Consider the following 8,680-nt stretch of genomic DNA (forward strand, 5'->3'; position numbering starts at 1 on the left):
GCGCCCAAGTTCAAGGACACTTAGAACTTCTCCTTCTTTCGTGGTCAGAGTCTCGTGGCCAAGCCAGTTCCCCCGCTGAGTGGGCGATTCTCCCGACATTCCCCCTCGCTCCAATCAGAGTGGTTCGCCCCGCCCCCAGCAGGCCACAATGGAGCCCCGCCCTCAGGGGCGGCTCCTCCTCGGCCAAGCTCCGCCTTCCTCCCCTCCCCCGCCCCGAGGATGGACCCGGCTCCGGCCCCCGCCCCAGCCCCAGCCCCAGCCCCGGCCCCGGCCCCGGCCTGAGCGCCCCTCCGAGCCGCTGGCGCTTCCTGCGGACCCTCGCCGAGGCCCCCGCCGCCGCCATGGACCTATCTCACCCGCGCCCGCTGGGCCGCTCGAGAGCCCGGGCCCCGAGCGGAGGATCGTCCTTCGTCAGGTACCGCTGCAGAGGCTGCCGCTGCCCGGCACGGCCCGGCCCCCGCCCCCGGACCGGCCCCGACCCCGGCCTCAGCCTTGGCCTACGTACCGCCCAGGCGGCTCTGTGACAGCCCCTTCCCAAGAGCGTCCCTCCGAAACCGCCCTCTCCCCAGGCAGCGCCCCCATTGTGCCCCCAACCGCTCCCTCCGTCGGGCAGCCTCCTCCATTGGGCTGCCCAGGAGGCCTCCCTCCGACAACGCCCCCAACCGCCCCCTCCTCAGAGAGTCCTACCCATTGTGCCCCCAACTGCCCCCTCTCCCACACAGCGCCCCCATTGTTTCCCCAACCGCCCCCTCCCCCAGGCAGCTCCTTCCATTGGAATGCCCAAGAGGCCTGCCTCCGACAACGCCCCCAACCGCCCCCTCCCCAGTGAGCCCTACCCGTTATAACCCCTAACTGCCATCTCCCCCAGAAAGCGTCCCCTATTGTGCTCCCCCAAACTGCTTCCCTTCCCAGACTTCGCCCGTCCCCGTTGTGCCCCCAAACCAATCCCTTACGGAGGCAGTACCCCCATTGTGTCCCCCAGCGCCTCCTCCTCCAGAAGACCTCCTCTGACAATGCCCCCAAACCAACCCCTCTCCTAGAGAGCTCCCTCTGCCCTCTCCCCAAGAGAGCACTCCATTGTACCCCTCAGGCCGCCCCCTTCCCCACACAGTGCTCTCACAATCATCCCCCCAAACTTCCTCTCTCTGACATCGCCCCTCATTGTACCCCCAGGAGGCCTCCCTTTCACGATGCCCTCAAATCACCCGCTCCCCAGACAATGCTCCTCCAGAGAAAGCTTCCCCCACGGAGTCCCTCCAAGCTGATCTCCACCCTTAAACAATGCCCCCATGAAGCCTCTCCTGGCAATGCCCCCCCCCAGTGCTTCCATGAAACCTTCCCCTCAAAAGCTTCTTCCTTTAAGAGTATCCCCCCAACCTCCCTCTTGCCTCCCCAACAATGCCTTCTATCTTCCACAGCTGCCCTCCCAAGATGTTACCCTCAAACCTTCACCCATTAGGCTTCGCCTAAAAACTGCTCCCCTCCTCCTGCAAATAGCCTGGGTATCCCCTCTCACGTAAACAATGAATTCTTCTAGCTAACCAGGGACCCCCACTCCCTTACAGTGTGTTTCCTGCCAATGAGTCTCCAGATGCCTTCTTGAAAATGATTTCCAGGCCTCCCCCCCTTCCCCATTCCTCTTGAAGACGCTCCCTGACAACAGCCCCCAACACAAAGACACCTCCCTCTCTCAGTCGCTTCCACCAAGGTGTAGATAACTGCCTTTCCCCCACCCCCCACAAAGCTGCCCTTTAGTGATACTTCCCCCTTCCCCCAAAAAACCCCATATGATGCCTTCTGCATAGAAGGCTTCCTCAGATAATGCCTCCCCCACCAGGCTTCCATGAGACATTTCCCCATAAACCATTTTCTTTAACAACACATCCTCTCTGTTCTCCAAGTGTGCCTTTCTTTAATACATCCCATCCTTTTTTCTCCCCACTTCCATCTTTCCTTGGGCACCGACCCTAACTCCTTAGTTCTTCTGAGAAAGAAGGGGACCCGGGGAGGTGTTGAGGGGGAAAGGTGGGTGACAAATAAAAGAAAGGAGCAGTGAAAGGGTTGTGGGGTCCCTGAAAACACCACCAAGTTGATGCCCTAGATTCCAGAGCACCTTCAATAATTCTACCAGGAGATAGAGCCCCAGCTCCATGACTGCTCGGGCAAGGGGGGGAGGGGCGGTATAATTCAGGCCCCCTCTCCTAACTCCCCATTCCAAGGGTCTTTAAAGCAGACAAAGGAGGGGCTGGCTCAGGGCTTAGTACCCTGCTGCTGCACTGTACTAGAAGCCTGGGAGTAGGCTAGATGCCCAGTGGCTGGCATAGGGGGTCCTGTTGTTTTAGGCATCCCAGTAGGGGTAAATGACATTTTGGTTGCAAAGCAGTGGGGGAAGGCTGAAAGGTTGGGAGGAGGTGAGAGGAAGGAGAAGCCTGGAAGCTGAGGATCACCAGCCATCTGCAGAATGCTCCTCTGCCTGCAGACCCAGGTCTGGGTGAGGGAATGACAGTGAGGCTGGAGCAAGGTGGAGGAGGGGAAGGAAGGTGGTCTGGTGCTAAATTCTGCTGCTGTAGGAAGAGGCAGCTCTTTTTCTTTGTTCCTCTCCAATGCCAATAAATACCTTCTCAAATGGAGGTTGTTTTTTTTTACTATGAAATGAAATGGTATCTGCTAGAAAAGGCCCTTGTTTAAGGAATTTCTGCCCCCCAAAAATGTTTATGGAGAAAGGAGGTGGGGGGGTGGAGATGACATTTTCATTCCATAGACATGAAGCTACCTGGAGCTCCCATACTGGAGCCAATGGGTCTTCCACTAAATAGGTCAAGTGGCCTTTGCTGAACTGTTTGACTGTAGCTAAGCTGACCTTCACAGAGTCTCCTGGGACTTTTCAGTCTCCAGGGAATAGCTGTTTATGGCAACCATTACCAAGCTTAAACCCAAACCAGACTGACCCAGAGTTTCTGACTGACCTATTCGCAGATGGAAATAGTGTTTAAATTTTGTGCGGGAACTTCCCAGGATGTCTTGGGAGCTTTGGGCATGGGCTCTAGGCTTTCTGGAAGGCTAGAGGCCAGGGGGTTTAGGTGGGCTCAACTTCTTAAGCTTTCGCATTCCAGGGACCAGGTCAGCACACAGCTCTGATGCTATGCTAAGGTGTTTTTTTCTTCTTTAGTGTCTTGAGTCTTTGTTACCTTTGGAGAGGTCCGCTTTCTAATAAACATGTCTCAGAGAAAGCTGATACATTCCCTGTTGCACCAAGCCAGGCACTGTTGAGAGAAGATTATTATGCCTTTTTGTTTTTTGTTTGTTTGTTTGTTTTAATCAGAGGTTTGTTGTGTAGTCCATATAATCAGGCAAGTTCTGAATCTTAAAATAGGTACCCTACTTGAGTAAAGCTTGTAGGGCTTTGAGCAAGGAGCAGTGCTAGCAGCTAGCTGTGCCATAAGCCAGAGAAATATCTTCCACCTTCCATATGCCCCAGTCTGTCCACCTTCCCTTTTCATAGGGAAACAGACTTTTTTCTACCCCTTTCTTTCTAACCTTTTCCCCTGCTTTTGACTGTGTCGAACATAACCAGCTGGGTTGGGCTCTATTCTTTCCTAATGTGGCCCACATTTGGTTTACACAGTCTTTTAACTCACCTGTCCACTAGAAGGGGTAGGATTAACTGGTGAAGTAACATTTCTGAAGACCCATACTAAATTGCAGTTGTGTGGTCCTGCTATGTGTGATGGAGGCCAGCTTCACAGAAGGCGTGTGTAAGCCAGAAACTAAAATAATGTGACTGCTCAGGGTTAGAGGCTTCTTTGTAAGGGTTAAAAGGGAAATACATCCAAAGGCTAATTGCCTGGATCAAAATGCCTTTTTCTTCCTCAGAACCCCCTTTCCTTGGTCTTGGTTACTGGTTTAAGTTTCAGAGAGACTCTTCTATTTTTATCTCTGTTTTTCACTCATCTCAGAGTTTCTCTGTTGTCCTCTTCTGAACGTTGCTAAACCCTCCAGTTTACACCCTTCATGTCTTAACTGCTCTTGGCTCCGTTCTCTGTTTGTCTCTACTCTTCCCATCCTCCTGTGGCCCTTTTAGTTAAAGTTGTCAATGTTTTCAGATCTGGAGGCCCTGAAAAATTGGAGATTCTTTTCTTCTTGGTAATATTGGTGTAATGGCAGGCTGTTATGGTAGGATTTGTTTGTTCCTGATTTCGGGTTAAATTAAGTCCTGAATCTTTCCCTAGACCATGGATGGGTGTAGGGTCTGTCTTGTACTCAGTGCCTTGTATTTGGGACTAGCTGTGGGCACTTTCCAACCATTAGAGGGTCTTCTGCTTTATTGGGTGTCCTTAAGATCTGGGAGAATGTTCAATGGCAATCTTGATAAAGACCCCAGAGGTAGCATCAAGTTTATCTAATTCTGTCTGATCCCAGGCTCCCAATTTAGACTTATATTCTAATCTTTAATCCTGCCTGGTACTTTATACAACCCCAAAACATGAAACCCTTGATACTTACCTGAGGTGGTAACAGGTTCTGTTTTGTTACTTGGCATCCCTAGAAGTAGGTTTTATAGACTGTCAAGGGAAGGCTGACCAATCTCTAGAGCCAGACTGCTATGTACTGCCTGTATGAAATTGAATTTAAGAGATGTGGTGAGAGCTCAGACAATTCTTACTAGGAGACCTTGATGAAATTATGGCACCACTTTGAATTTCTCCAGGATGCAACAGTAACACTTGTACACACGGTGCCCAGTTGTATGCCCATGAGGCACATGGGCATACATCTCATGTACACAAGATCACAGAGGCATAAAATTCTTGGAGCTCTCTTGCAGAAGGTCCTTCCTGTAAGTGAAAGGTAGTCCTATTTTGTTTATGAGTTGATTGGCAAATATATAACTGTCAATCAAGCATTTATTGAGCTGTTTTTGTTGGAGGTGCTATGGTATATGCTCTACAAAATGTTATGGGAAAGATGTGGTTTCTGCCTACCAGGACCTTGTAATCTGTGCCTCTAGAAAGTATGAGTGGTCCATTTTCATCCAGTTGCCTAGTGTCTTATTTATTTCCCTTAATTCTAACATGACCAGACTTTGGATAACATGTGGCTGGACGAACGATTGTCCTTCTCTACGTCCCCTTGGTCTGGAAAATAAATACCATCAACTATTTTGGTACTGAGATGAGGTTCCTTGGGGTGCCTCTGCATGGGAACCTCCCCCCAAGAACAAGGCCATGGCTATACCAGGGAAATTAGGGGCCTCTTCCTGTTTTGGGACTCTGTCCTCTATGCAGCTTTCAAATAGATATTCCAAAAACATAGATCTGTCTGTTTCACTCCCAGCTTGATAAACTCTAGTGGTTTCTTTTTGCCTCTAGGAGCAAATATAAACAGTTTCATTTGGCATTTTAAGCACTTAACAACCAGACTGCCACTTACCTTTTCACATCTCTGCCTATAAATCTTTCCCTTTCACACAATCTGTGGTCTCACCAAACTGGCCTTCTTGCTTCTCCTCACACATGATCCATCTCCTGTCCCTAGGCCTTCGTCCATTCTATCCTGTCCTTTCTTCAGACCTCATGTCTGGAATGCCCTTGTTTCGCACCTTCCCCTCAAAAAATTTTTGAGTTTTCTTTAAAGCTTAGCTCAAATGATGCTTCCTTCCTTTCCCAATTGGGCCTTTCCCAATCCACTCCCTCTAGCTGCTAGGCCTCTCCTCCCCAGTTTCCTTGGATTTATTTTGTACGCTCTTATGTGTATGTCTTGTCTCCCTCAAAGGAATGCAAACTCCTTGAAGGCAGGGATGGTTTCATTTTGGTCTTTATAACCCCAGTGCCTCATTCAAAGCCTGCTACCTGGTAGGTCACAACTAAATACATGATGACTGATTGCTTTGGGGAGAGCAGGTCACACACAGATTCTGTCCTGCTGGTCACTTATGGATCTAACAGGCCCAAATATCGGTAATGGGAGCTGTGGAAGGAGAGAAGAGATTTAATAAAATTGGCAGGAGTAGAACCATTAGGTCTTGGCAACTGGTTGGATATGAGAAGGGAGAAAAAAAAGTGACAAATGATTCTCAGGTAATCCACAATTTCTTCAGTACTCTGGGATGTAATTCATCTGGGCCTGGTGACTTGGACTCATTGAAAGCATCTGGATACTGTAGCTTATCATCAGTTCTCCTTCTCTTCTGCTTCCTTAAGTCTCACTTCTTTACCCCACCACTAATGGACTGCCTGCTCTTTACAAGGATGTGGATGAACAGTTGCTAAAGGTAATGGCCCTTTCTAGGTCCTCATACCTAGCCCTTTCCTCTTGGCTACTCTCTCCTCCCTTGACTTCCCTAACATTGTTCTCTCTTCAGCTTCTCTTCCTATCTGTTTTATATGCCTTCTGTAGAACTTTATACATCTCTAGCTCACTGAGCATGGGTGCCCCCAATGCTTCATCCTAAACTCTCTCATCTCCTCCCTCTACAATCTCTCTTGATTATCTCATAAGATTCCATGAATTTAAATGTTATTTCCATGCAAATGATTCCCAAGTCTATATATCTGGAACTAATCTGTATCTTGAATTCCAGGCCCGTATCACTAGTTGCCTACTGGACACATCTCTTCCTGAGTATTCCATAGGCATATCCCATGGGGCAACTGGGTGGCACAGTGGATAGAGTGCCTGGCCTTGGAGTCAGGAGGGCCTTAGGTCAAATGCTGCCTCAGCTGCTTACCAGGTATATGACCCTGGGCAAGTCATTTAACCCTATTTCCTCAGTTCCTCATCCATAAAGTGATCTGGAGAAGAAAACTCCAAATCATTCTAGTATCTTTGCCAAGAAAATCCCAAATGGGGTCACAGAGAGTCAGACACAACTGAAACAACTCAACAACGACAAAATCCCATAGGCATGCCAAATCCAACATGTCTAAAGCAGAAATTATCATACCTCCACCACCACCACTCTCCAAAACTACTACTTCACCAAATTTCCCTATTTTTATCATGGGCAAACTATTCTTCTAGTCACCTAGGTTTACAACCTCAGAGTCAACCTTGATTCTTCACTCTTGCCTCCCTCCCCATATCCAACTAGTTGTCATTTTGACTTCCACATCCTTAGCCTTTCCCCCATTCTCTCCACTCAAAAGGTTACTGACCTAGTTCACGCTCTTTTCTTCTGTCTATACTATTGCAATTGCCTCTTCACTGGCCTCCATGTATTCAGTCTCTCACAAGTCTAATGCATGTTCCACACAGCTGTCAGATTTATATTTTTAAGACACATGCTGGAACATGTCACATGTCACATCCTTGCTTAAAACCCTTAAGTGAGTACCCAATGGCAACCAGATCAACAGAAGCCCCTTAGATGGCTTTCAAGAGCTTCTACAATCTAGCTCCAGTTTACCTTTGCAGCTTTATTTCATGGTTCTTCATGAATTCTAGGCTTGGTTGAAATGTATTATTTACTATTCTTTACTTTCTTCTGCCTTTGTGACTTTGCCCGTACTGTCCCCCATATCTGAATGAGAATCCTGGAGCCCCTATTTCTCTCTCTTGGTATCTTTCCTCTATTTCATGTCCAAGATGTCCCAGATCCCCCCAGCTGGAAGTGAGCTTTCCTTCAGCGAATCTCTCAGAATGTTTTTTGACTCCTCCTATGCAGTTAGTCACTTTGACTTGTAATTGTTCACATCTCTCATCCCCCTAGTAGATCGTAAGCTTTTTGAAGTGAGGGACTGCATCCTGGCACCCCTAGCACTGTACCTAGCAGTATCATAGTCACTTAAGTAAACATTGGGTGAATTGAATAAAATGGAATGGGGTTGAACCCTGTAGGTTGATGATCCCAAAGAAATTGTGATGAACAGAAGATGGATTGCCTGACTCTGCCTCTTGGTCAGTGAGTTTGACTTTGATTCCTTGCAAAATTCTTGAGTGCCTTACTAAAGGAATGGCTTATGACTGTTTCTGGAAGTGATCACTCTAAGGCAGCATGGGCTTCTCAAAAACAAGTCATGCCCAAGTCGCCCTGTTGCCTTTTTTGATAGTTACCAGAGAGGTAGATCAGGGGAATGTTGGAGAAATGAAGTATCATTAGGAAGGCATTTGACAGAGTTTCTCATGATATCTTTGTGGACAAGGGGGAATGTATGCGGACTGGACGATGGGATAATTAGGTGAACTTTTTTTTTTCTCTCTCTCTTTTTTTTAGGCAGTTGGGGTTAAGTGACTTGCCCAGGGTCACACAGCTAGTAAGTGTCAAGTGTCTGAGGCTGGATTTGAACTCAGGTTCTCCTGACTCCAGGGCTGGGGCTCTATCCACTGCCACACCTGGCTGCCCCCAGGGCCTTTTATTTTCAACCCAACCTGTGATTTCATCAATGAAGGAGAGTCCCTAGTGAGAAACTGTCTGCCAATGTACATCTATACCTTCTCTGCCTCTGAAGAGACTTCATGTTTCTTGGGGCATTGAGAGATAATGGGACTTCCCCAGTCAGTATCTACTCTACCACTGCCTCTCTGTTATGACTGTTTCTCAAAAACATGATTTACATGGTGTCTACCCCATTAGTGTGTGTAAATTCCTTAATACCAAAGACTCTGGGTTTGTTTTTTTCGTTTTGTTTTGTTTTGTTTTGTTTTTGCCTTTCCTTGTAACCCCAGTGCTTAGCGCTGTGCC

The 8,680-nt window shown here is 48.2% G+C and overlaps 1 protein-coding gene across 2 annotated transcripts in view; it reads left to right on the forward strand.

The window, feature by feature from the left end:
- Positions 1 to 336: 336 nt before the first annotated feature.
- Positions 337 to 8,680, forward strand: part of CUNH20orf194 (chromosome unknown C20orf194 homolog) — a 170,525-nt gene continuing 162,181 nt past the window's right edge. For both annotated transcript variants that reach the window (XM_027836287.1, XM_027836288.1), the window contains exon 1: positions 337 to 415. In XM_027836287.1, coding sequence (XP_027692088.1) covers positions 342 to 415 — 74 coding nt within the window. In that variant the 5' untranslated portion in view covers positions 337 to 341. The remainder of the gene's footprint in view (positions 416 to 8,680) is intronic.

Source organism: Vombatus ursinus, unplaced genomic scaffold, assembly GCF_900497805.2.
Source record: "Vombatus ursinus unplaced genomic scaffold, bare-nosed wombat genome assembly UNPS02014818.1, whole genome shotgun sequence".
In the NCBI taxonomy this organism is placed as follows: domain Eukaryota; kingdom Metazoa; phylum Chordata; class Mammalia; order Diprotodontia; family Vombatidae; genus Vombatus; species Vombatus ursinus.